The sequence below is a fragment of the Hyperolius riggenbachi genome, chromosome 11 (genome assembly GCF_040937935.1).
Source record: "Hyperolius riggenbachi isolate aHypRig1 chromosome 11, aHypRig1.pri, whole genome shotgun sequence".
NCBI classification, from domain to species: Eukaryota; Metazoa; Chordata; class Amphibia; order Anura; family Hyperoliidae; genus Hyperolius; species Hyperolius riggenbachi.
In genome coordinates, this window is record NC_090656.1 from 6,307,542 (window position 1) to 6,335,439 (window position 27,898).

At 47.1% G+C, this 27,898-nt stretch overlaps 1 protein-coding gene across 3 annotated transcripts in view; it reads left to right on the forward strand.

The window, feature by feature from the left end:
* Positions 1-27,898, forward strand: part of CDH15 (cadherin 15) — a 105,524-nt gene that overhangs the window by 14,304 nt on the left and 63,322 nt on the right. The window contains exon 1 of one of the 3 annotated variants that reach the window (XM_068260033.1): positions 10,069-10,149. The exons of the other annotated variants lie outside the window; for them this stretch is intronic. Coding sequence (XP_068116134.1) covers positions 10,078-10,149 — 72 coding nt within the window. The 5' untranslated portion in view covers positions 10,069-10,077. Of the gene's footprint in view, positions 1-10,068; positions 10,150-27,898 lie in introns of those variants that run through there. 3 annotated transcript variants of the gene reach the window in all.

Below are 27,898 nucleotides of genomic sequence, written 5' to 3' on the forward strand. Positions count from 1 at the left end.
AGCATGTTATCTGCATACTCAGTCTGGGCCGGTGACTTGCACAGTTTTTAAGATCATAAGCAGAGATCATATTGAATCAATTGTGTAGCATGGTGGCGTAGTGGTTAGCTCTCTTGCCTTGCAGCGCTGGGTCCCTGGTTTGAATCCCAGCCAGGGCACTATCTGCAAAGAGTTTGTCTTTTCTCTCTGTGTCTGCGTGGGTTTCCTCTGGGCACTCTGGTTTCCTCCCACATTCCAAAAACATATGGATAAGTTAATTGGCTCCCCTTAAAGGAGAACTGTAGTAAGAGGGATATGGAGGCTGCCATATTTATTTCCTTTTAAGCAATACCAGTTGCCTGGCAGCCCTGATGGTCTATTTGCCTAAAGAAGTGTCTGAATCACACCAGAAACCAGCATGCAGCTAATCTTGTCATATCTGTCTAAATTTGTCAGAAACACCTGATCTGCTGCATGCTTGTTCAGGGTCTATGGCTAATAGTATTAGAGGCAGAGGATCAGCAGGGCTGCCAGGCAACTGGTATTGCTTAAAAGGAAATAAATATGGCAGTTGATTAGCGCTTTCTAAGTGCTTTTTAAAAATAGCTCCCAATCACTTTAAATAAAACATTAAAATCGCGGTAAAAATCGCCACGATCGCATAAGCGTAAAAAACGTATGCGATCGCAGGATTTTTACACGATTTTTACTGCGATTTTAATGAAAGTGATTGGGAGCAATTTTCCAAAAAGTGTTCAGAAAGCGCTAATCAATCACAAGTGCTTAGAAAAGCACTTATTGTGTGGCTGAGCCTTAAAGGGAAACTGAAATAAGAGGTATACGGAGGCTGCCATATTTATTTCCTTTTAAGCAATACCAGTTGCCTGGCAGCCCTGCTGATCTCTTTGGCTGCAGTAGTGTCTGAATAACACCAGAAACAAGCATGCAGCTAGTCTTGTCAGATCTGACTTTAAAGTCTGAAACACCTGATCTGCTGCATGCTTGTTCAGGGGCTATGGCTAATAGTATTAGAGGCAGAGGATCAGCAGGGCTGCCAGGCAACTGGTATTGCTTAAAAGGAAATAAACATGGCAGCCTCCATATACCTCTCACTACAGTTCCCCTTTAAGAGTCCTTTCACAGTGGGGCTGACCACACCGCAGGGCAATGAAAGTCAATGGGGACTTTGATACTGTCGCGGTACGGCACGATGTGATGGAAGTGACGTTTTTTACGAACCTCTAGATCTACGTTACCGCGTGCTTCTGTGTCGACATGCGTCAGACCACAAGTCATGTAAGTCTATGGGGACGGCTGTCAGTGTGAAAACCCACTGCAATTTTTACGTGTCGCGCATGCACGGAAGCATATTTTCTGTAATACACTTCAGCGCACATGATCGCATCGTCCACAGGAAGTGAAAGTCACTTCCTGCTTGGCCCACTGCCAGACGGGATTACTGTGTACTAATGTGGTAATCCCCGAAGGCCTGTTTTCGGCAGTGCGGTGCTTCCCCTGGGCTGCACCGCTGCCGCCAATCCGCAGTCTGGCAATTGCCATTATTAGAGAATGAAGATGGCAGCCTCAGTATTTCTCTCACTTCAAGTTCCCTTTAAAAGGGGCCTTGAGAATTCAGCTCTAGTGATCATCGTAATGTGCTAATTTCGCAATTATGAAAAATTTCACGTAAAATTTCACAAACATAATTCTGAATTTAAAATTTAATTGATTTTGCAAGATCCATTAGTCAATTTTGTATGTTATATGAAATGATGAATGCGCCAACAAAACAACAAAAAAACAGTTCGCGCAAACCAGAATAGTTATGGAGGAAATAGTGGGAACAAGTCCTCAAACTTTTTTTTCCCAAAAAGACCTAGTTTTTGAGAAAATCAATTTTAAAAATTCAAACATTTTTTTTTAACTCAGTAAAATGACATTTTGCTGCAATAAGTTTAATATATACAGCAGAGTTCCAAGTTCTGTATACTTTTTTTTATATAGGGCAGCGGAGGTGGGGGAGAGCCCCTTATCCCTGGTAAGGAGAAGGCCTTTGGGGGGAGGCGCTGTCGCCCATCTCTTCCAGAGCCCTCCCCCCCCCACACACATCATGGGCCATGGTTTGACAGAGGCGCTCAGTGTGGTTTTGATGCTGTTAAGCTGTATGCTCCTTTTTGATTGGCCTGATGAAGCAGGATTGAGCCCGTGAAACCCGTTGCCTATTTTTTACTGTGGAGTATAAATAAATTGTTGTTTGACTGTTGATGCCACAGTCCTTCCTTTGTCTGCATGGATGGGATAGGCCCACCACTGCCCCATCGGTTTTAAGCTCGTTTAAGTGACTTTTATTCTATTGGCGCCTCTGGAAAGCTTCTACATATTGCTAAGTCCACCCTTGGTGGAGGGTTGTACCCATCTTCTTCCCATCTACAGAGAGCGACTTTTAATCCTGAGTGGGGTCAGGTTAATCTCCCCACCTGCCTATACAGTGGTTGCCTAATGGTAACCCTGGTTTGTGAGTATTAAATTGTTATATTACTCATTATTAATTATCATCTATACAATATCCCACTATTGGGCTCTTGGTGTCCCCCCTCCCTTTATCATGGGCCATGGGGGCTTGTATAGGTCAGGGTGCAATTCGGGCTCCGAAGTCTGGCTATACTAGCCTGCGAGGGGTTAAAGAGGCTTGGGAGGGGGGACCCCCGTTGTTCATTTTCTTAAAATATATAAAATGTGTTTATAGAGCTCGTAACTCTGTATATATTAAAGTGAACAGCAAAAAAATGTCATTTTGCCGAGTGTTTAAGCCATTTTTCCTTTGAATTTTTGAAAACCTATTTTCTCAAAAACTACTTTTTGAATTTTTCACTTGGTCCTAAGGAATCAAATTTTGCATTTTCACATAACGCGTAAATGCGAAATTACAGATTATAATTATGGCTACACGCAAAATGAATTACAAATTAATTTTGCATAATGATGTTACATTGTAATTTGCTACTTTTAAAGCGAAGTTATGATTATGTGAAATCTGAGCTTAACACTGCTCTGCTTACTTACAGAGATCCAATCCCGTGGTGTAATGTCGGTTACACACCTTGCCATTTTCCATCAGATCGACAGACTGAACCAAAAATTTCTGCCATGTCTGGTCTGCTCTCGATTGATAATGGGATTGAGTTTCAGATCACTACAGCACAAAATCCAGTTATTGATCGGGGGCAGGTCGGATACGTTGGACGTTATCAGTTCGAACTATTGATCTGAACAAAATTGCATGGTGTGTACCTAGCTTTAATGCTTGTATCCACCTCGTGATTTTTCCGATGATTTTCCCGATGACCATCAATTTTTTTGAACGAGTGGTTGTTTACACGATCTTGCGACGTGGGTACAGGCGCACAATTACATGATTATTATTATTATGTATTTATATAGCGCTGACATCCTCCCCAGCGCTGTACAGAGTACATTGTTTTGCCATTTAACTGTCCCTCAGAGGAGCTAACACCCTAGTCCCTACCATAGTCTTATGTACTATGTATGTATTGTATAGTCAGTGTATCTGTCATAGTCTAGACTCTAGGGCCAATGTTTTTAGGGGGAAGACAATTAACTTATCTGTATGTGTTTGGGATGTGGGAGGAAACCGGAGCGCCCGGAGGAAACCCACACAGACATGGGGAGAACATGCAAACTCCTTGCAGATTTTGACTTGGCTGGTTGCGAACCAGGGACCCAGCGCTGCAAGGCAAGATCGCTAACCACTACGCTCCCGTGCTACATGAACGTCGCTTAGCGTTGCACGGCGATTATTGACCGTCAAGGCGGATCGGATCTTTAAGACCTCGGATGACTCCCGTGCAAAGTACCACGATCATTAGTTGTGTAACGTCGCATGATGTCGCGCATGCCCACCGCCCGGAAGATAGATTGGAGGAGCGACTGTCGTCAGGGAGACATCGCTGGATCCATCCTCCTGCATCGCGAGGTGAGTATATAGCATTAGTGACTAGATAACCAGACGCTGAATCGCGGTCAGACCCGGCCAGGCTTCACTGCGCACGCACACGGACGCGCACCGCCATCCGTCATCGGCCATTACCAGGCTGTAGCGTTCTAATTGGCTTTTAAAGAAACAGAACATCCATAAATAACATGCCGGTGATGGGATTTGGCCCCCCTGGAGGCAGCAGCTTGATTAATGGCGATCTTTATGATAATTTCGCCGTATCTCGTAGCGGCGGGTGAACTGAACCAGATGTGTCCCCGCTTTTATCTGTCGGAGCAGATGAATGATGCTGGGCTATTATTATCTCGTCATCGGCAGAGCCAGGCAATGCCGAGCACATGTTCCAGTGCGTCCCGTCATACAATGCGGGGGGACATCACCAGCCAGGGACCCTCATTGCCATAATAGCAGCCTATTATCCTGGTGTAATCACTGAGGATGCCCAGGTACTGTACGATCATTGCTCTGCACTGCCCCCTCTGGCTGAGGGGAGGCATGGTTTCTTGTGGGTCACAACATACGGTACATTGTAATCGTCCGCAGCGCTGTACAGAGTACGGTATATTGTCATGTCACTAACTGTCCCTCAGAGGAGCTCACAATCTAATCCCTGCCATATGCGCTTTGAGTCCTATGGAAGAAAAGCGCTTTACAAATATTATTGTATTGTATTGTATAGTCTTATGTCTATATCGTGTAGTGCCTAGTTTCTCAACGTGTGGTACGCGTACCCCAGGGGGTACTTCTGATGGTCCCAGGGGGTACTCAAGCTTGATATACTTAACCAAGAATAACAAATTTTGTGTTTTAGAAAATGATAAATCTTATTTAAACAACACCAAATTAGTATATTAGCTATTTAAAAGTAATAGTAAAAGCTTGGAAATGTTTAGAACCAATTATCATGTACTACGATAAAATATATATTTGTCAAGGGGTACTTGTGATAATGTTTACTATGCTAGGGGGTACTTTGAGTACAGGGTTTTAAAAGGGGTACTTGCCAATAAAATGTTGAGAAACACTGGTGTAGTGTATGCATCGTAGTCTAGGGCCAATTTAGTGGGAAGCCAATTAACTTATCTGTATGTTTTTGGGATGTGGAGGAATCTAACCTATTCCATGGCGCTGTACAGAGTAAGAACAAAACATGAGGTACATAGTAATCAGGGCCAGTGAGGCAAACGACGCTGGAACGCACGCTGGATCGCGGAAGAGGTGAGTCATCCCCGCCCGCTGCCTCTTAGTTATTAATACGCTGCTGCTGCACTTAAAAGCTAGAGGGGGAGTGCAGATCGGGGGACCCAGGTGAGGGAGGGGGGGTCCGACCCCCCTACCCACGTCTGTGCCCAATACCCCCTTCCTGCCCGCTACCCCCTCCAGCTCGGCGGCCCCCCACACCCACGGCCAGGTGGGTACCGCCCTCCGGACTTTGCCGCCTGAGGAACCAGCCTCATGGGCGAACCGGCCCTGATAGTAATTAGTACAGACAGTGGTATACACACAATATAGACATTAAAGTGGAGCTGAACTCTGGCACAGGACAGAAGGGAAACACAGAGAAATGCACCCTGTGTGTGTTTACAGAGTTTAGCCCGTCTAATCCCCCCTTGTCTGTAAATAATCACAAGTTGTAATTAGATCTCTTAGCTCTGTCACATGACTGCCAGTTTCTATTAGAAACACCAAGGGAATCTGAAGCAAAAATAAACTTATGATATAATGATGTGTATGTGTAGTACAGCTAAGACATAGAACATTATTAGCACAGATATGACTCTCATATTGTTTCCAGTACAGGGAGAATTAAGAAACGTCACTTGTTATCTGTGCAAAAGAGCTTCTCTGAGTCCTCTGACCCAACTCGGGTCGGTTGCAGTGCTGTTTTCTGAAGCACGTATAAGAAACAGAGACACAACAAAGAAACGGTGGAAAAACAGCTTCAGATAAGGTTTTACTGCAGGGAAGTTCAAAGGGCCATTAGCTCAGCTCTGTTTCAATAAAGTGTGTGGTTTGTTATTGCATATACAGTATGACAGTATGATGCAATGTTATAACAAAAAAAAAGCTATAGAACTGAAAATAAAAATATGAGACTTTTTTTTTGCTACCAGTGTTCTATTAATTATCCGTACTATACATATAATTCATTGTATCAAATGGTTGTCTTTTTCGCTTCAGTGTCACTTTACCTACTTAAGCCTTTTGGAGGTAGCTGCTACGTCCAGAAGGCTGCCCCTGCTGTCGCTCACGCCGCAGCCGATCAGGCGCACTCCCGTGCACATTCTCGCCGCTGCCCGTTAGCCCGGGAATGCAGCTACATTCATTGATCTAAGTCCCTGTTGGAAAGATCGCTGGCTTCTATCAGAAGTCGCAATCTTTCTAAGTTACACATCCACGCTTCACTTCCTGTAAGCATAAATAGTACGCTAACAGGCCGTCTAGAAAAAGAATTGACTGAGGCCATCTAGGGGCCAAATAGTAAAATTACACCTACCTACATTTTTTTTTTATACATAGACCCACACTTACATCTAAAATGTACTTCTTACTTCCCACACACTCCCAACTATACACAATAAAAACGTTTAATAAAAAATACAAAAAAATAAAATAGTCACCTTAAGGTCTGAACTTTTTTAATATGCATGTCAAGAGGGTATATTACTGTATTTTTTAAATTATGAGCTTGTAAATGGCAGTGGCTGGATGGTGTACTGGTTAAGGGCTCTGCCTCTGACACAGGAGACCTGGGTTCGAATCTCGGCTCTGCCTGTTCAGTAAGCCAGCACCTATTCAGTAAGGAGACCATGGGCAAGTCTCTCTAACATGCTACTGCCTATAGAGCGCACTCTAGTGGCTGCAGCTCTGGTGCTTTGAGTCCGCCAGGAGAAAAGCGCGATATAAATGTTCTGTGTTTATAAATAGTGATGGACATAAAACTGAATAAACCAACCTTTGTGTAAAATATTGGCTCCATACATTGTAATAGGGGACATAATTGAAATGGTGTAATAACTGGCACAAATGGGCAAATAACATATGTGGGTTTTAGTTATGGTAGCATGTATTATTTTAAAAACTATAATGGATGAAAACTGAGAAATAATTATTTTTTTCTATGTTTTTCTTAATTTTTGAGTTAAAATGCATTTAGAATAAAAGAATTCTTAGCAAAATGTACCACCCAAAGAAAGCCTAAATGGTGGCGGAAAAAACAAGATATAGATAATTTTATTGTGATAAGTAGTGATAAAGTTATAGGCTAATGAATGGGAGGTGAAAGTTGCTCGGATGCATAAGGTGAACAACACTGTAGGCTGAAGTGGTTAAAGGCAGTCAGAGGCCAGATTAAAAAACAAACGAACAGATACTCACCTAAAGCCCCATCTACACCATACAATTTTTTGTCCGATCAATTTGATTCAATCCGACATGCCCGATCGGGATTCGATTCAATTCGATTCAATTTGCCATTGTTTAGCAATGGCAAATTGAATCGAATTGAATCCCGATCGGACATGTCGAATTGAATCAATGAATCAAATTGACTTGTAGATGGGGCTTAAAGGAGTTTTCAGGCAATTTGAATCAAAATAAGTGCTACTTACCCGGGCTTCCTGTAGCCCCAAGCTACCAGCATGTCCCTCGCCGCAGTTCCGTCAGCCCTTCGCCGCCGCTGCCTCTCGGTCCGGCGCTGTCAATCACCGCCACGTGGACTGGAGTGTACTGTGCAGGCGCAGTACCTTTCGAACCACGTGGCAGTGATTGACAGCGCTGCTCACGCAGGTGCAGTAGAGGCCGACCTGGAGGTCGGCCTGAAGTCACCGCCGGGGACTGGGAGGCAGCGGCGGCGAACGGCTGCGGGCAGAGCTGTGGCGAGGGACATGCTGGGAGATTGGGGCTGGACGAAGCCACGGGTAAGTAGCACTTATTTTGATTCAAATTGCCTGATAACTCCTTTAAGGCTTGGGAATGCTCTGGGGTCCTATAGAGCCTTCCCTCCAGGTCCCGTCGTTCCTGCGCTGGCTCCCCTGATTGGCCGGAGACTGCTCTCTGCCGCTGCGGGAGCCTTCGGAAGTCTTCTGGAGCCCGAGTGTTCCTGAAGATGGGCCACTCGGTACTGCACATGCGTGACCGCGCTTTCTTGCGCACTCGCATCCATTGTAGTGGGAACTCAGCCTTACGCTCTTTGTTAGAGTTGTTATTTCATAAATCATGTTTTGCTGTTCATTTATTATAGATACCGTATATACTTGCATATAAGCCGACCCGCGTATAAGCTGAGGTACCCACTTTTCCCTCAGAAACCAGGAAAAAGTGATTGACTCGTGTATAAGCCCCTCCCCCCCCGTATAGCCCCCTCCACAGTAGCCAGATGTGCCCCAATACAAGTTAGCCCCCCTCCCCATAGCCAGATGTGCACCAAGGATCTTACAGCTGTGTCTCAAGAAGCCACTAGATGGCGTCATAGATATGAGACACAGTGATTGCCATACAGGAAGAATCCCCGATCATTGCACCATTGACGTGTTGCTTGCATGCTCCGTTCCACAAGCCGGGGACACAGGTAGCCTTGAGCAGCGCACTCTGCACACCATGTTGCTGGGGATGCAGGGCATGGACAGCAGGGCACCAGCTGGCAAGAGCAGAACCACTAGTGCACAATCCTTACACTCCTCTGCCAGTAACAAAACCTGCTCCACCATCCGCTCTGCTCCACTGACTCACATATAAGCCAAGGGAGTAACTTTTCAGCACATTTTTTGTGCTGAAAAATTAGGCTTATACATGAGTATATACAGTAAGTTCCCACCTGTAGCTGCCTGTAGCTGTATTAGTACAAATGTTCACTTCTAATATCCTTGCTGAATTCTGATATGACCCAGGAGAGAGCTGCAAGTGGTTGATGCCAGTAGACAGTCTGTGAAAAAGAAAAATCCATTCCAGGCTTTGCTGGACCATCATGTACGTCCTCCAGGCTAGCTCCAACCCTAGTCAACCAACCTGTGGTCCCGGTTGCCAACCAATCATTGTGTCTAATACGTGTGAGACCAGCCTTCCTCATCCTGTATGCACATCAGCAGTATGTGGCCTGTATTCCCCGCTGTCCCATTCCCACCAGGATCCCCGGACACCGGCCTTCCTCATCCTGTATACACATCAGCAGTATGTGGCCTGTATTCCCCGCTGTCCCATTCCCACCAGGATCCCCGGACACCGGCCTTCCTCATCCTGTATACACATCAGCAGTATGTGGCCTGTATTCCCCGCTGTCCCATTCCCACCAGGATCCCCGGACACCGGCCTTCCTCATCCTGTATACACATCAGCGGTATGTGGCCTGTATTCCCCGCTGTCCTATTCCCACCAGGAACCCCGGACACCGGCCTTCCTCATCCTGTATGCACATCAGCAGTATGTAGCCTGTATTCCCCGCTGTCCCATTCCCACTAGGATCCCCGGACACCGGCCTTCCTCATCCTGTATACACATAAGCAGTATATGGCCTGTATTCCCCGCTGTCCCATTCCCACCAGGATCCCCGGACACCGGCCTTCCTCATCCTGTATACACATCAGCAGTATGTGGCCTGTATTCCCCGCTGTCCCATTCCCACCAGGATCCCCGGACACCGGCCTTCCTCATCCTGTATACACATCAGCAGTATATGGCCTGTATTCCCCGCTGTCCCATTCCCACCAGGATCCCCGGACACCGGCCTTCCTCATCCTGTATACACATCAGCAGTATGTGGCCTGTATTCCCCGCTGTCCCATTCCCACCAGGATCCCCGGACACCGGCCTTCCTCATCCTGTATACACATCAGCAGTATGTGGCCTGTATTCCCCGCTGTCCCATTCCCACCAGGATCCCCGGAGATCGGGATAACACCATCTATTGGACATAACGGGTGCTCAGGAATGTGGGACATCCATGAAATGACAGGAATGCTGTGTGTTTGTGACTCACTGAGGAGCAAATGTGTCTCTATTTATCCATGGTGTAGATGATCTATACATGTGAGGCCCACTGAGAACCTGTCTTGCTCACATAGGAGTTCCATGTCCTGGGAGAGGTCATGAGGAAGAGACACAAATGCCTGGAATGTGTGACAGTGCTGTGCTGTTCATTGGGAATGCTAAAATCTCAGGTGTGTCTATCTTTTTGGTAAAAAAAAAAATGGTACACATTTTTTGTAAGGGATTCTGTTGACAGCGAGCTACCTGACCGATGACTGTGGCTGCTACAGAGGTCTATGGCGTAGGAGAGGGGGCCGGGGACTATCATAGAGGAAGCGACTGCTACCTCAGAAGGTAACTCACTGTCACAAGGAGGGGGGGAATCAGGCATCAACGGGCAACTATACTACCTATAATGCGGCAACTGCCTATACTGGGGAAACTATACTATCTATATTGGGGAAACTATACTGCCTATACTGGGGAAACTATACTACCTATACTGGGGAAACTATACTACCTATACTGGGGAAACTACACTACATATACTGGGGCAACTATACTGCCTATACTGGGGCAACTATACTACCTATAATGCGGCAACTATACTGCCTATACAGGGGCAACTACACTGCCTATACTGGGGCAACTACGCTACCTATACTGGGGAAACTATACTGCCTATACTGGGGCAACTATACTGCCTATACTGGGGAAACTATACTACCTATACTGGGGAAACTATACTACCTATACCGGGGCAACTATACTACCTATACTGGGGAAACTATACTGCCTATACTGCAGCAACTATACTACCTATACCGGGGCAACTATACTACCTATAATGCGGCAACTGCCTATACTGGGGAAACTATACTATCTATATTGGGGAAACTATACTGCCTATACTGGGGAAACTACACTACCTATACTGGGGCAACTATACTACCTATACTGGGGCAACTATACTGCCTATACTGGGGAAACTACACTACCTATACTGGGGCAACTATACTACCTATAATGCGGCAACTGCCTATACTGGGGAAACTATACTATCTATATTGGGGAAACTATACTGCCTATACTGGGGAAACTATACTACCTATACTGGGGAAACTATACTGCCTATACTGGGGCAACTATACTACCTATACTGGGGAAACTATACTACCTATACTGAAGGCAACTATACTACCTATACTGCAGCAACTATACTGCCTATACTGGGGCAACTATACTACCTATACTGAAGGCAACTATACTACCTATACTGGGGCAACTATACTACCTATACTGCAGCAACTATACTGCCTATACTGGGGCAACTATACTACCTATACTGCAGCAACTATACTGCCTATACTGGGGCAACTATAATACCTATACTGGGGGCAACTATACTACCTATACTGAGGCAACTATACTACCTATACTGAGGGCAACTATGCTACCTACTAATACTGGGGCAACTATACTACCTATACTGGGGAAACTATACTGCCTATACTGGGGCAACTATACTATCTATACTGGGGCAACTATACTACCGATACTGGGGAAACTATACTGCCTATACTGGGGCAACTATACTACCTATACTGGGGCAACTATACTACCTATACTGGGGAAACTATACTACCTATACTAGGGAAACTATACTACCTATACTGCAGTAACTATACTGGGGCAACTATACTACTTATACTGGGACAACTATACTAGGGAAACTACACTACCTATACCGCAGCAACTATACTGCCTATACTGGGGCAACTGTACCACCTATACTGGGGGCAACTATACTGCCTATACTGGGGAAACTATACTACCTATACTGGGGAAACTATACTACCTATACTGAAGGCAACTATACTACCTATACCGGGGCAACTATACTACCTATACTGGGGAAACTATACTATCTATACTGGGGCAACTATACTACCGATACTGGGGAAACTATACTGCCTATACTGGGGCAACTATACTACCTATACTGGGGCAACTATACTACCTATACTGGGGCAACTATACTACCTATACTGGGGAAACTATACTACCTATACTAGGGAAACTATACTACCTATACTGCAGTAACTATACTGGGGCAACTATACTACTTATACTGGGACAACTATACTAGGGAAACTACACTACCTATACCGCAGCAACTATACTGCCTATACTGGGGCAACTGTACTACCTATACTGGGGGCAACTATACTGCTTATACTGGGGCAACTATACTACCTATACTGGGGAAACTATACTACCTATACTGAAGGCAACTATACTACCTATACCGGGGCAACTATACTACCTATACTGGGGAAACTATACTACTTATACTGCAGCAACTATACTGCCTATACTGGGGCAACTATACTACCTATACTGGGGAAACTATACTACCTATACTGGGGAAACTATACTACCTATACTGCAGCAACTATACTGCCTATACTGCAGCAACTATACTGCCTATACTGAGGCAACTATAATACCTATACTGAGGCAACTATACTACCTATACTGAGGGCAACTATGCTACCTACTAATACTAGGGCAACTATACTACCTATACTGCAGCAACTATACTGGGGCAACTATACTACCTATACTAGGGAAACTACACTACCTATACTGCAGCAACTATACTGCCTATACTGGGGCAACTATACTACCTATACTGGGGCAACTGTACTACCTATACTGGGGGCAACTATACTACCTATACTGGGGGCAACTATACTACCTATACTGGGGCAACTATACTACCTATACTGGGGGCAATAATACTAGCTATACTGGGGCAACTATATTACCTATACTGCAGCAACTATACTACCTATACTGGGGCAATTATACTACCTATACTGGGACAACTATACTACCTATACTGTGGCAACTATACTACCTATACTGGGGAAACTATACGACCTATACTGCAGCAACTATACTGGGGCAACTATACTACCTATACTAGGGAAACTACACTACCTATACTGCAGCAACTATACTGCCTATACTGGGGCAACTATACTACCTATACTGGGGCAACTGTACTACCTATACTGGGGGCAACTATACTACCTATACTGGGGGCAACTATACTACCTATACTGGGGCAACTATACTACCTATACTGGGGGCAATAATACTACCTATACCGGGGCAACTATACTACCTATACTGGGGAAACTATACTATCTATACTGGGGCAACTATACTACCGATACTGGGGAAACTATACTGCCTATACTGGGGCAACTATACTACCTATACTGGGGCAACTATACTACCTATACTGGGGAAACTATACTACCTATACTAGGGAAACTATACTACCTATACTGCAGTAACTATACTGGGGCAACTATACTACTTATACTGGGACAACTATACTAGGGAAACTACACTACCTATACCGCAGCAACTATACTGCCTATACTGGGGCAACTGTACCACCTATACTGGGGGCAACTATACTGCTTATACTGGGGCAACTATACTACCTATACTGGGGAAACTATACTACCTATACTGAAGGCAACTATACTACCTATACCGGGGCAACTATACTACCTATACTGGGGAAACTATACTACTTATACTGCAGCAACTATACTGCCTATACTGGGGCAACTATACTACCTATACTGGGGAAACTATACTACCTATACTGGGGAAACTATACTACCTATACTGCAGCAACTATACTGCCTATACTGAGGCAACTATAATACCTATACTGAGGCAACTATACTACCTATACTGAGGGCAACTATGCTACCTACTAATACTAGGGCAACTATACTACCTATACTGGGGAAACTATACTACCTATACTGGGGAAACTATACTACCTATACTGGGGAAACTATACGACCTATACTGCAGCAACTATACTGGGGCAACTATACTACCTATACTAGGGAAACTACACTACCTATACTGCAGCAACTATACTGCCTATACTGGGGCAACTATACTACCTATACTGGGGCAACTGTACTACCTATACTGGGGGCAACTATACTACCTATACTGGGGGCAACTATACTACCTATACTGGGGCAACTATACTACCTATACTGGGGGCAATAATACTAGCTATACTGGGGCAACTATATTACCTATACTGCAGCAACTATACTACCTATACTGGGGCAATTATACTACCTATACTGGGACAACTATACTACCTATACTGTGGCAACTATACTACCTATACTGGGGCAACTATACTACCTATACTGGGGCAACTATACTACCTATACTGGGGAAACTATACTACCTATACTAGGGAAACTATACTACCTATACTGCAGTAACTATACTGGGGCAACTATACTACTTATACTGGGGCAACTATACTAGGGAAACTACACTACCTATACTGCAGCAACTATACTGCCTATACTGGGGCAACTGTACTACCTATAATGGGGGCAACTATACTGCCTATACTGGGGCAACTATACTACCTTTACTGGGGAAACTATACTACCTATACTGAAGGCAACTATACTACCTATACCGGGGCAACTATACTACCTATACTGGGGAAACTATACTACTTATACTGCAGCAACTATACTGCCTATACTGGGGCAACTATACTACCTATACTGGGGAAACTATACTACCTATACTGGGGAAACTATACTACCTATACTGAGGCAACTATACTACCTATACTGAGGGCAACTATGCTACCTACTAATACTAGGGCAACTATACTACCTATACTGGGGAAACTATACTACCTATACTGGGGAAACTATACTACCTATACTGGGGAAACTATACTACCTATACTGCAGCAACTATACTGGGGCAACTATACTACCTATACTGGGGCAACTATACTACCTATACTAGGGAAACTACACTACCTATACTGCAGCAACTATACTGCCTATACTGGGGCAACTATACTACCTATACTGGGGCAACTGTACTACCTATACTGGGGGCAACTATACTACCTATACTGGGGGCAACTATACTACCTATACTGGGGCAACTATACTACCTATACTGGGGGCAATTATACTAGCTATACTGGGGCAACTATATTACCTATACTGCAGCAACTATACTACCTTTACTGGGGCAATTATACTACCTATACTGGGACAACTATACTACCTATACTCTGGCAACTATACTACCTATACTGGTGGCAATTATACTAGCTATACTGGGGCAAATATACTACATATACTGGGGAAACTATACTATCTAAGTATCTATGCTGGGGCAACTATACTAGCTACCTATACTAGGGCAACTGTACTACAGATACTGGGGGCTACTATACTAACTACCTATACTGGGGCAACTATACTACCTATACTGGGGCAACTATACTGGCTACCTATACAGGGGACAACAATATTGGCTACTTATACTGGGGCAACTATATTAGCTACCAATAGTGAGGCAAGTATACTGGCTACCTATACTGGGGGCAACCAACTACACCTGGCTACCCTATACAAGGGGCCCCTGTGCCTGGCTACCTACCTACCTATACTGAGGGGGACATTTTTCGGGTGCCGTGCTGCGATCATTCCTAATCAGGGGTGGGTCGGGGGGAGAAGGGGCACATCCCTGATCGGGGTCATGTCCATTCCCTCCAGGTGCTGCGATTGATTCCCTTCCCCATTAGTCGCTAGGCATGCGCGGGCACCCGCCGTTATAACACTGGGCACGTATACCTGTCCAGTTACACTTGAGCGGTGTCTATCTGGACGACTATAGGCCACACAGCGGTCGGGGGCTGCGGTACACACGCCGATTCAACCAACTGTAATCTAGCGTGAGTATGGGGCTAAAAGTGCACCTGAAACACTGAAAAACAATGATATATACCTTGGGCTTCCTCCAGCCCCTTTCAGGCTGATCAGTGCCCTATTAAAGGTTCCTGAGATGAAGATAATGGCTATATTTATACTTACCTGGGCTTCCTCCAGCCACATGAGGTGTGTGGGCTCCCTAGCCGTCCTCTCCGGCCGCTCAGTTTCTAATCGGCTCCGGTAATCAGGCCAGTTCTGCGCTTTTGCACATGCACAGCAAGGACATGGCAAAAGGGGTGCGGCACATTACCAGGGCTGATTGCAAGAGGACAGCGAGGGATCCCACGCACCATGGGGCTGGAGGAAGCCCCAGGTAAGTATAAATCTAGCCATTATCTTCATCTCAGGTAGGTTCTCTTTAGGAGTATGGCCATGCTTAGTGTGACCGTGAGTTGTATGTCGTAGCTGGTAGGAGGCGACCGTAGTTTGGGATTATCCGCTGCTTCCTGTGCCGCCGCCCCACCCTCCGCTCTCCTTCTCTGCCATCCATCCTGCTATGTGCTGTAAATCGGATCATCTGACAGCTGGACATATTTGAAATGCCCCCGGGGAGGATATCTGGGAACCACATTCATCCTTTGCCATAGCAGCTCTGATGAAATATCTCTTCCACCTCATTCACAGACAGAAGGAATGGATTTCACAGGCATTGCTGTGTCTAGCCATGTCACTGCGCGGTGCTACATTTACCAGCACAGGAGGAGGGAGCAGCCAATCAGATTGCAGCCATGGCTGGACTTATACATACTGCCCCCTAGCAAAATGGTCTTCTGTTGCCCCTTTATACTCAGCCTCCTATACGGCCACTTATTCCACCCCTAGGCCATCTTTCTTGCAGCTACCCTTCCATGTACAGCAGCCCCCTACCATTCCATGTGCAGCCCCCTCTTCATAGTTACATAGTTATTTGGGTTGAAAAAAGACATACATACATCAAGTTCAACCAGAGAACAAAGTACACCAGCCTGCTCCCTCACCTATCCCTGCTCATCCAGAGGAAGGCACAACACCATCCTGCACCCTCACATATCCCTGCTGATCCAGAGGAAGGCACAACACCAGCCTGCACCCTCACATATCCCTGCTGATCCAGAGGAAGGTACAACACCAGCCTGCACCCTCACATATCCCTGCTGATCCAGAGGAAGGCACAACACCAGCCTGCTCCCTCACATATCCCTGCTGATCCAGAGGAAGGCAAAACACCAGCCTGCACCCTCACATATCCCTGCTGATCCAGAGGTAGGCACAACACCAGCCTGCTCCCTCACATATCCCTGCTGATCCAGAGGAAGGTACAATATCGGCCTGCTCCCTCACATATCCCTGCTGATCCAGAGGAAGGCACAACACCAGCCTGCTCCCTCACATATCCCTGCTGATCCAGAGGAAGGCACAACACCAGCCTGCTCCCTCACATATCCCTGCTGATCCAGAGGAAGGCACAACACCAGCCTGCTCCCTCACATATCCCTGCTGATCCAGAGGAAGGCACAACACCAGCCTGCTCCCTCACATATCCCTGCTGATCCAGAGGAAGGCACAACACCAGCCTGCACCCTCACATATCCCTGCTGATCCAGGGGAAGGCACAACACCAGCCTGCTCCCTCACATATCCCTGCTGATCCAGAGGAAGGTACAACACCAGCCTGCACCCTCACATATCCCTGCTGATCCAGAGGAAGGCAAAACACCAGCCTGCTCCCTCACATATCCCTGCTGATCCAGAGGAAGGTACAATACCAGCCTGCACCCTCACATATCCCTGCTGATCCAGAGGAAGGTACAACTCCAGCCTGCACCCTCACATATCCCTGCTGATCCAGAGGAAGGCACAACACCAGCCTGCTCCCTCACATATCCCTGCTGATCCAGAGGAAGGCACAACACCAGCCTGCACCCTCACATATCCCTGCTGATCCAGAGGAAGGCACAACATCAGCCTGCTCCCTCACATATCCCTGCTGATCCAGAGGAAGGTACAGCACCAGCCTGCTCCCTCACATATCCCTGCTGATCCAGAGGAAGGCACAACACCAGCCTGCATCCTCACATATACCTGCTGATCCAGAGGAAGGCACAACATCAGCCTGCTCCCTCACATATCCCTGCTGATCCAGAGGAAGGCATAACACCAGCCTGCACCCTCACATATCCCTGCTGATCCAGAGGAAGGTACAACACCAGCCTGCTCCCTCACATATCCCTGCTGATCCAGAGGAAGATACAACAGCAGCCTGCACCCTCACATATCCCTGCTGATCCAGAGGAAGGCACAACACCAGCCTGCACCCTCACATATCCCTGCTGATCCAGAGGAAGATACAACAGCAGCCTGCACCCTCACATATCCCTGCTGATCCAGAGGAAGGCACAACACCAGCCTGCACCCTCACATATCCCTGCTGATCCAGAGGAAGATACAACAGCAGCCTGCACCCTCACATATCCCTGCTGATCCAGAGGAAGGCACAACACCAGCCTGCACCCTCACATATCCCTGCTGATCCAGAGGAAGGCACAACACCAGCCTGCTCCCTCACATATCCCTGCTGATCCAGAGGAAGGTACAACACCAGCCTGCACCCTCACATATCCCTGCTGATCCAGAGGAAGATACAACAGCAGCCTGCACCCTCACATATCCCTGCTGATCCAGAGGAAGATACAACAGCAGCCTGCACCCTCACATATCCCTGCTGATCCAGAGGAAGGCACAACACCAGCCTGTACCCTCACATATCCCTGCTGATCCAGAGGAAGGCACAACACCAGCCTGCACCCTCACATATCCCTGCTGATCCAGAGGAAGGCACAACACCAGCCTGCTCCCTCACATATCCCTGCTGATCCAGAGGAAGGCACAACACCAGCCTGATCCCTCACATATCCCTGCTGATCCAGAGTAAGGCACAACACCAGCCTGCACCCTCACATATCCCTGCTGATCCAGAGGAAGGCACAACACCAGCCTGCACCCTCACATATCCCTGCTGATCCAGAGGAAGGTACAACACCAGCCTGCTCCCTCACATATCCCTGCTGATCCAGAGGAAGGTACAACATCAGCCTGCTCCCTCACATATCCCTGCTGATCCAGAGGAAAGCACAACACCAGCCTGCTTCCTCACATATCCCTGCTGATCCAGAGGAAGGCACAACACCAGTCTGCTCCCTCACATATCCCTGCTGATCCAGAGGAAGGTACAACACCATCCTGCACCCTCACATATCCCTGCTGATCCAGAGGAAGGTACAACACCAGCCTGCATCCTCACATATCCCTGCTGATCCAGAGGAAGGTACAACACCAGCCTGTACACTCACATATCCCTGCTGATCCAGAGGAAGGTGCAACACCAGCCTACACCCTCACATATCCCTGCTGATCCAGAGGAAGGCACAACACCATCCTGCACCCTCACATATCCCTGCTGATCCAGAGGAAGGCACAACACCAGACTGCTCCCTCACATATCCCTGCTGATCCAGAGGAAGGTACAACACCAGTCTGCTCCCTCACATATCCCTGCTGATCCAGAGGAAGGTACAACTCCAGCCTGCACCCTCACATATCCCTGCTGATCCAGAGGAAGGCACAACACCAGCCTGCTCCCTCACATATCCCTGCTGATCCAGAGGAAGGTACAACTCCAGCCTGCACCCTCACATATCCCTGCTGATCCAGAGGAAGGCACAACACCAGCCTGCACCCTCACATATCCCTGCTGACCCAGAGGAAGGCACAACACCAGCCTGCTCCCTCACATATCCCTGCTGATCCAGAGGAAGGCACAACTCCAGCCTGCTCCCTCACATATCCCTGCTGATCCAGAGGAAGGCACAACACCAGCCTGCTCCCTCACATATCCCTGCTGATCCAGAGGAAGGCACAACACCAGCCTGCTCCCTCACATATCCCTGCTGATCCAGAGGAAGGCACAACACCAGCCTGCTCCCTCACATATCCCCGCTGATCCAGAGGAAGGCACAACACCAGCCTGCACCCTCACATATCCCTGCTGATCCAGAGGAAGGCACAACACCAGCCTGCTCCCTCACATATCCCTGCTGATCCAGAGGAAGGCACAACACCAGCCTGCACCCTCACATATCCCTGCTGATCCAGAGGAAGGCACAACACCAGCCTGCTCCCTCACATATCCCTGCTGATCCAGAGGAAGGCACAACACCACCCTGCTCCCTCACATATCCCTGCTGATCCAGAGGAAGGCACAACACCAGCCTGCTCCCTCACATATCCCTGCTGATCCAGAGGAAGGCACAACACCAGCCTGCTCCCTCACATATCCCTGCTGATCCAGAGGAAGGCACAACTCCAGCCTGCTCCCTCACATATCCCTGCTGATCCAGAGGAAGGCACAACTCCAGCCTGCTCCCTCACATATCCCTGCTGATCCAGAGGAAGGCACAACACCAGCCTGCTCCCTCACATATCCCCGCTGATCCAGAGGAAGGTACAACACCAGCCTGCTCCCTCACATATCCCTGCTGATCCAGAGGAAGGTACAGCACCAGCCTGCTCCCTCACATATCCCTGCTGATCCAGAGGAAGGCACAACACCAGCCTGCTCCCTCACATATCCCTGCTGATCCAGAGGAAGGCACAACACCAGACTGCTCCCTCACATATCCCTGCTGATCCAGAGGAAGGTACAACACCAGTCTGCTCCCTCACATATCCCTGCTGATCCAGAGGAAGGTACAACTCCAGCCTGCACCCTCACATATCCCTGCTGATCCAGAGGAAGGCACAACACCAGCCTGCTCCCTCACATATCCCTGCTGATCCAGAGGAAGGTACAACTCCAGCCTGCACCCTCACATATCCCTGCTGATCCAGAGGAAGGCACAACACCAGCCTGCACCCTCACATATCCCTGCTGACCCAGAGGAAGGCACAACACCAGCCTGCTCCCTCACATATCCCTGCTGATCCAGAGGAAGGCACAACTCCAGCCTGCTCCCTCACATATCCCTGCTGATCCAGAGGAAGGCACAACACCAGCCTGCTCCCTCACATATCCCTGCTGATCCAGAGGAAGGCACAACACCAGCCTGCTCCCTCACATATCCCTGCTGATCCAGAGGAAGGCACAACACCAGCCTGCTCCCTCACATATCCCCGCTGATCCAGAGGAAGGCACAACACCAGCCTGCACCCTCACATATCCCCGCTGATCCAGAGGAAGGCACAACACCAGCCTGCTCCCTCACATATCCCTGCTGATCCAGAGGAAGGCACAACACCAGCCTGCTCCCTCACATATCCCTGCTGATCCAGAGGAAGGCACAACACCAGCCTGCTCCCTCACATATCCCTGCTGATCCAGAGGAAGGCACAACACCAGCCTGCTCCCTCACATATCCCTGCTGATCCAGAGGAAGGCACAACACCAGCCTGCTCCCTCACATATCCCTGCTGATCCAGAGGAAGGCACACCACCAGCCTGCACCCTCACATATCCCTGCTGATCCAGAGGAAGGCACAACACCAGCCTGCACCCTCACATATCCCTGCTGATCCAGAGGAAGGCGAAAAACCCTTACAAGGCATGGTCCAGTTAGCCCCAAAAGGGACAAAATTCCTTCCCGACTCCAGATGGCAATAAAATCCCTGGATCAACATCATTAGGCATTACCTAGTAATTGTAGCCATGGATGTCTTTCAATGCAAGGAAAGCATCTAAGCCCCTTTTAAATGCAGGTATAGAGTTTGCCATAACGACTTCCTGTGGCAATGCATTCCACATCTTAATCACTCTTACTGTAAAGAACCCTTTCCTAAATAAATGGCTGAAACGTTTTTCCTCCATGTGCAGATCATGTCCTCTTGTCCTTTGAGGAGGCCTAGGGACAAAAAGCTCATCCGCCAAGCTATTATATTTCCCTCTGAGGTATTTATACATGCTAATTAGATCTCCTCTAAGGCGTCTTTTCTCTAGACTAAATAAACCCAGTTTATCTAACCTTTCCTGGTAAGTGAGACCTTCCATCCCACGCATCAATTTTGTTGCTCGTCTCTGCACCTGCTGTAAAACGGCGATATCTTTCCTGTAATGTGGTGCCCAGAACTGAATTCCATATTCCAGATGTGGCCTTACTAGAGAGTTAAACAGGGGCAATATTATGCTAGCATCTCGACTTTTTATTTCCCTTTTAATGCATCCCAAAATTTTGTTAGCTTTAGCTGCAGCTGCTTGGCATCTTCCTTGTCTAACATTCATGTTCTGTACATTGCTCCTTATTATATATTGGCTGGTATGTGTCTGCTGTCCCTTCTCTATCTACTGTATATTGTACAAGGTGTACTGTGCAACCATGTACTGTCTGTTTCACTCTTATTTATTAATTCAAATAGTTTATATAACTCTTGATCTGTATTGACAGCACCATGGAAGAAGTTGGTACTATTCAAACCAATATTGATAACACTACTAAAGCATACCTCTCAACTTTTAGATATGAGAAAGAGGGACACTTAAGCCACGCCCCTGCCACACCCCTGACCACGCCCCGTCACACCCCTAGTCATGCATATCTTAAAAATTTCATAAGAAAAATATGTTGTTTTATAATTCAAAGCACACTGTTCCTTTCTATCCTGAGGCATTTTCCTTCATATTAACATTTAAAAATTAGTAATATATCAATGTAAAGGATGGGAATAGCGTTTAGATTCAAACACATTTTTTAGTGGGAAATATATATATTTCCATAGAAAGAGGGACAAAGTCCTGAAAGAGGGACAAATGAGGAGGAAATAGGGACAGGGCTCCAAAAGAGGGACAGTTGGGAGCTATGCTAAAGCAACTGTATGACATCCAATAACAGGCTGCGGGCCAAACACCATTGCACAGCCTGTGCTGTATGAAGTGCTTCAGAAGCCTGCCAGCCCCAGCAGATCACTGGCCCACTACCTGGCAGCCCTGGTATAGTACAGTGTGTTGGCACGGTGTAGGCCGGTGATGGTAAGCTTGGCAGGCAGATTTCTATAGGCCAGGACTGGCAGCTCTGTGCAGTGTTAGCAAGGCCACGTACATTCCTAGACACAGCACATAATGCTGCGCCCGGCTTGTGTCAGCGGAGAGAGGCAGCGCGCGATGCCTTGGCAGGAACCCTGGGAAAATACGCTTAGCAGCTAATCAGATGGCCGGCGCCTCCTCTCTGCCCGTCCAACAGGCTCTCTGGCAGGGGAGGAGGGATGCAGCATTACTGCAAGGTTATGGCATCCTACAGCCTACATCCATTGGCCTCGATTCATAAAACTGCCTGCGAGCGGGGAAAGTCGAGCGGGGAAACACCGCTGTCGGTATTTCCGCCTTCAGGGTGGTAATTCATAAAAATTTAGCTACTTGTGATATACGTGCGGAGATACTCCGCTGTAGGCAGGCGTTAGGCTGTCGGGAGACATGCGGAAACAGGGGAAGCAGGCGGAATCCCTCCGTGCGGTGTTCTCTCTGCAGCTGCTTGGGAGGTCTGTCCCATTCACTGCAACGGATTCCGCACGCTTCTCGCCACATCAGAGGTAGCGGTAATACCCGTCCGCATACCGCTACCTCTAATCTTTATGAATTGACATTTGTTACTGTTGCTGTGATAATCACCGCGGAAGGCGGTGATTGATCACTCTGCTCGCAAATGTCGGCTTTTCATGCGGAAAAAGCCTTTATGAATGCATATTTTGGTGTGTGGTCGGTAAAGTGAGCGTTTTTTTGCATTTCCGAATGCGGGAATGCTTTATGAATCGAGGCCAAAGTGTTCAAGTGTGTTCCCCCCTCTGTTATCTGTTCCCATCATGACCCAATGGCCTCAATTCTGGTAGCTATGTGAGGTAAGTATTTTTTTGTAGGTAAAATACCTCATAAGGTATTTTCCTCTTTTTTTTTTAATTCTGAAAAATTCTGAAAGATTTTTCTCCATTTCCGAACATGAGGTAAAACATGAGGTAAATGCATAAAGTGAGGTACTTCAACAAACATGAGGTATTTCAGCGGTAAGCATGCAGTAAATAAATAATAGTAGTTTAACTGTCTTCCATAAGTGAGGATAGTCTTTGGAAGATGTTTTTTTTTTTTTTTTTGAGGGGGGGAAGGTGTATTTGTTTATGCAGCAACCTATGAAAAGTATATTTACTGTATAGGCATGCTTTATGAAAAAAAAATTGTACATTTTTGGAGTTTTATTTCTACTATTCTTTTCTGTTACACAGCCTGAATAGGAACGAACAGCAATAGGAACTCCACTAAAAACTGTAAAATGCATACAAATTGACTTTATCTCCAGGTACAGGCAGGTCTTAAACTGATCGGTAAATCATGTGCTAACATGCCCCCTAATTTCCATAAGAATAGCTATTTTCAGTAAAATTAATGCAAATTACCACATAATTTACCTCATGAGGTAAACATGAGTAAGGGCTGGTGCACACCAGAGCGGTTCTGCAGCGTTTTTTAACACGCTTGCAGGGGGAAAACCGCTTGGCTAATGAAAGTGAATGGGATGGAGCACACCAGAGCGGCTCGTTTTTTTCACAAACGCAAACTCGGGGGCTGCAGCATTTTTTAGATTTCTGAGGCGTTTCTGCCTCAATGCTAAAGTTTAGGAAAGTGGAAAACCGCTCTGAAAAGCGATAGATCAGAGCGGTTTTCCAGGCGTTTTTGTTACAGAAGCTGTTCAGTAACAGATTTACTGTAACAATATTTGTAATCTGCTACACAAAATGCTCCAAAAAACGCTAGGCATGTTTAGAAAACATTCTAAGAATCGCTCTGAAATCTGCTTCAAAAACCTCTAGCGTTTTGCAGATCTGCTAGAGGTTTTTGGTGTGCACTGGGCCTAAAACAACAATAGGAACTCCACTAAAAACTGCAAAATGCATACAAATTGACTTTACCTCCAGGTACAGGCAGGTCTTAAACTGATTGGTGAATTATGTGCTAACATGCCCCCTAATTTCCATGAAAATAGTTATTTGTTCGGAAAAAATTAATGCAAATTACCGCATAATTTTCTACATGAGGTAAATCATGACTAAAATCTACCAGAATTGCTAAAAGTCATTACTTCATGAGGTAAATTTCCTCACATGAGGTAATTTGTTTGATAACCCTACCAGAACTGATTCCAAAATGTGTTTTGAAGTGTAAAGGTTGCCATACGTTACTCCATTTTCAGCATCCACATCTGAACGATTCGATCATAATCATTGAGGCCGACTTCACACTGCATATTGGCGGTGCGGTGTAGCAGCCGTACACCAGAATCAGGACTTCGGGGAATACCGCGTTACTGTGTGGTATTCCTCATCTGGCATCCGGATAAAGCAGGAAGTTTTACTTCCCGCTTCCTTCCTGTTCGGCAATTGATGCTGCGAGCGGAAGTGTATTTCTAAAGTATGCTTTCGCGCATGCGTGACACTGATAATTGCGGCGGGTTTTTACGCTTTCGAGCATGCGTGACACTGATAGCTGCGGCGGGTTTTTTAAAAGTGTGTGCGTTACCACAGACTTACATGCCTTCTGGACCAACGCAGATCTCCGCAGGAGCCGCACGGTAACATAGGTATTGAAGCGCGTTGGATAGGGCACCTCTGGTGCAGCGTACCGCAATGTGGGGAGTATGAACTTCCCCATAAATTTTCATTATGGTGCGGTGCGTGGAACGCAGGAAGGTATGTGTTCCTAGCCGCTGCCCATGATTGATTCTTGAGTGGAGTGTTCAGGGCCGGATTTGTACTTTTTACCGCCCAAGGCCAACTATATCACCTGTATGGTTGTTATCTCTGTGTGCCCCAACGAGAATTCGCCTTACTTTCCATCATTGGTGTCACAGACAATAAGTATTTTAGTAATACGTGTATAGATTAGAAGTTATATTTTGAACGTTTATGGTATGCTTGCCATCTCGTTAATGATGGACCCAATGTGTCACCATGAGAGTTAGGCTTATGTGTGCCTGCAGGATAGAGCTTACATATCTTGTAGGGACATCACAAGTACAGGACAGAGAGTTCAAAGGTTAAAGCTATCCTTGTAGATAGAGATGGCTGCATAAAACAGCTTTACTGCCACTCACTGAGCCGCCCCTAAACTTCTGGTGCCCTAGGCCATGGCCTATGTGGCCTTGCCAGAAATCCGGCCCTGGGAGTGTTGAGGGGAGAGCCAGAGGTGAGGGAAGGGGAACTGTCCCCCCTCCCTGCCGATGTGTGGCCACGCTCTCTCCTCATGCTGCGACCCCTCCTGCCCCCCAAAACGGCAACTGAGCGGGCCCTGCCCCCCCCCCCCTCCCGCAGGTGCAAGGGCTGCAGCCCCTATTGTTACACCCCTGAGCCTGTCATTACAAGCTCTGTCTATTTGGCTTAAAGGGAACCAAAACTGAGAGGGATATGGAAGTTTCCTTTTAAACAATACCAGTTGCCTGGCAGTCCTGCTGATCTCTTTGGCTGCAGTAGTGGCTGAATCACACCCTGAAACAAGCATGCAGCTAATCCAGTCTGACTTCAATCAGAGCACCTGATCTGCATGCTTGTTCAGGGGCTGTGGCTAAAAGTATTAGAGACACAGCATAAGCAGGAGAGTCAGGCAACTGGTATTATTTTAAAAGGAAAAATCCACATCCTTCTCAGTTTAGGTTCCCTTTAAGGTGCACTCTAAGTGCGATGTGGATGACGTTTGCCGTTATTGTGTCTGCCCCTAATCAGAGGAGCTTTGTGTATACTGGTGCGCTGCCACTGCGGGATACTAAGGCACTAAATGCTGCTTTGAGATATTATACCATATTTAGTGGTTTTTTTTTCTGTCTTGGATGGTGTTAGTAGTCTGCATCTTGTCATTCCGTGTCAGATATGTGTGTGCGCCAAATAACTGAGGCGTGATACCAGGCATAGGTCATGCTTCATGGAGGCCTCTGGGGACTAGTTTTAAAATAACTTTGCAGGGAGATTAGTGATATTCTTATTAGCCTAAATAAAAATAAAACATCTTTACGTACCTTGACAGTCCCTCTACTTTAGTTTTCATAAAGCCACTACATATACCTGGGGGTAATTAGTAATTAGGTTAGTAATTTGTAATCAGGCTGGTCACATGATCACATGAGCCTGTTATTACTGCAAGTAATGTAATTTCTGAAGTGGTGCTGTGTGTGCAGTACAGCAGACAGGCCCTGCATCTCTTGAGGCTGGGAATGGGGAGAGGGCTCAGGTTGCTGCATGCTGTAAGTCTCAGTGCTGATGTCTTGGTAGACTAAAGGTAGCTATACATCTAGCGGTCGACTTTATTAACCACCCTGGCGTTCTGATTAAATCGCCAGGGTGGCTGCGGGAGGGTTTTTTTTGAATAAAAAAAAAACTATTTCATGCAGCCAACTGAAAGTTGGCTGCATGAAAGCCCACTAGAGGGCGCTCCGGAGGCGTTCTTCCGATCGCCTCCGGCGCCCAGAATAAACAAGGAAGGCCGCAATGAGCGGCCTTCCTTGTTTTGCTTAGATCGTCGCCATAGCGACGAGCGGAGTGACGTCATCGACGTCAGCCGACGTCCTGACGTCAGCCGCCTCCGATCCAGCCCTTAGCGCTGGCCGGAACTTTTTGTTCCGGCTACGCTGGGCTCAGGCGGCTGGGGGGACCCTCTTTCGCCGCTGCTCGCGGCGGATCGCCGCAGAGCGGCGGCGATCGGGCAGCACACGCGGCTGGCAAAGTGCCGGCTGCGTGTGCTGCTCTTTATTTGAAGCAAATCGGCCCAGCAGGGCCTGAGCGGCAGCCTCCGGCGGTGATGGACGAGCTGAGCTCGTCCATACCGCCAGGCTGGTTAAGGAATCGACTTCAGTATGGTTGATCGAAAGTCGATTGACTAGTGACCCACACACTACAAACAATATCCTATGCAATTCACCTTCACATTCAATTTGACCAATGTTGTGTCTCCATGCCCTGAATGCAAAAATTGATTCAGAGTCGATCGAATACCATGTGAACAGTAGCCGATTCCTCTGCGATCGACCGATATCTTGCATCATACTCTATCGACTAAGCTGGTCGATTCGACATG